Source organism: Cyprinodon variegatus, unplaced genomic scaffold, assembly GCF_000732505.1.
Source record: "Cyprinodon variegatus isolate N-32 unplaced genomic scaffold, C_variegatus-1.0 Scaffold82, whole genome shotgun sequence".
NCBI classification, from domain to species: domain Eukaryota; kingdom Metazoa; phylum Chordata; class Actinopteri; order Cyprinodontiformes; family Cyprinodontidae; genus Cyprinodon; species Cyprinodon variegatus.
The window spans coordinates 378,441-379,495 of NW_015150535.1; the positions used below are offsets into that span (position 1 = coordinate 378,441).

Genomic DNA, 1,055 nt, shown 5'->3' on the forward strand with positions numbered 1-1,055 from the left:
ATAAATAAAGGAGTGTTGCATCTATTTATTTCATGTTATATTTATTTATTTCATGGGATATTTGGCCCTCAGGCGTCACATGGTAATGATTTTGTAAACCATCTCGCAACCCTCCCCTTTCAGAAGCCCTGGTCTAGAGGTCAGTATCAGGTGTCTTTGCCAGACCTACCAGGTTGAGACACAGGAAGTAGAAGATCTGCCTGGAGTCGTACTCCTCCAGAATCTGTTTCAGTGAATCTTTGATGAATCGAGGGAGAGACTGCGATGTGTGCTGCAGGGCGTCCCCCATAAAGTTGTACAGTGGGGTCCCTTCAGGAGAATAACCCACCAAGGTCCCCTTCTGCCCCTTCTTCGATGGAGACGAGAGAATACTGGATGCTGCAGGGGAAAGACATTTGTCATAAAGATGAAGTGAGGTGTAATGGGTTTTATGTCTCTCTCTGTTACCTACCCATGATGAAAAAGATGGCGCTGACTATCACACCGCCGGAGAGCACGTGTTCTGTGCTGACCTGCTGCGCTGGTTTGCTCATGGAGCGCAGCTGATCCGTCAGTGGGTGTGTCCAGAAATTAGCCAGCAGCACCGCGCTCAGAAACAGGGCGAAGGAGCCGTAGCGGGCGCACCTGGGCGCCTCCATCTTGGCGCTGCAGATGGATTCCACGTAGAACTCCAGGATCATGACGGAGAAAATGATCATCCCAAACGGGAAGATGAGGGAGGACCAGGAGTCAACTTTGCTCTGTGGAAAAAAAAATATGTAGAAACTTTAGATGGAAATTCCCAGGAACAGAGAAATGATCACAAACACCATTTAAATAATGTCTAATAAAAATTGTTAAACATTATTTAAAATGCTTCATAAAGCAGATCTACACAGAAATGAGAGGAGTAGGTCAAAAAATAAATGAAAACCTGAAGGAAAATTAAATAAACCTAAAAATTTTGTATGCTACAATAAATTAATTGTTTATTGGATGACTTATGATTGTACGGAAGAGGATTAGGGCAACTGAAAAAAAAAAAAAAGTTAACTGATTTTTAAATTTTATTTCAG

General features: G+C 42.9%; 1 protein-coding gene across 1 annotated transcript in view; it reads right to left on the reverse strand.

Annotated features, from left to right (window-relative positions):
* The window catches only part of slc30a5 (solute carrier family 30 (zinc transporter), member 5), a 22,438-nt gene that overhangs the window by 13,181 nt on the left and 8,202 nt on the right, over window positions 1-1,055 (reverse strand). Inside the window, exons 5-6 of the mRNA XM_015373174.1 lie at window positions 452-740; window positions 170-378 (exon numbers count right to left, since the gene is read on the reverse strand). Of these exons, the coding sequence (XP_015228660.1) occupies window positions 170-378; window positions 452-740 (498 nt within the window). The remainder of the gene's footprint in view (window positions 1-169; window positions 379-451; window positions 741-1,055) is intronic.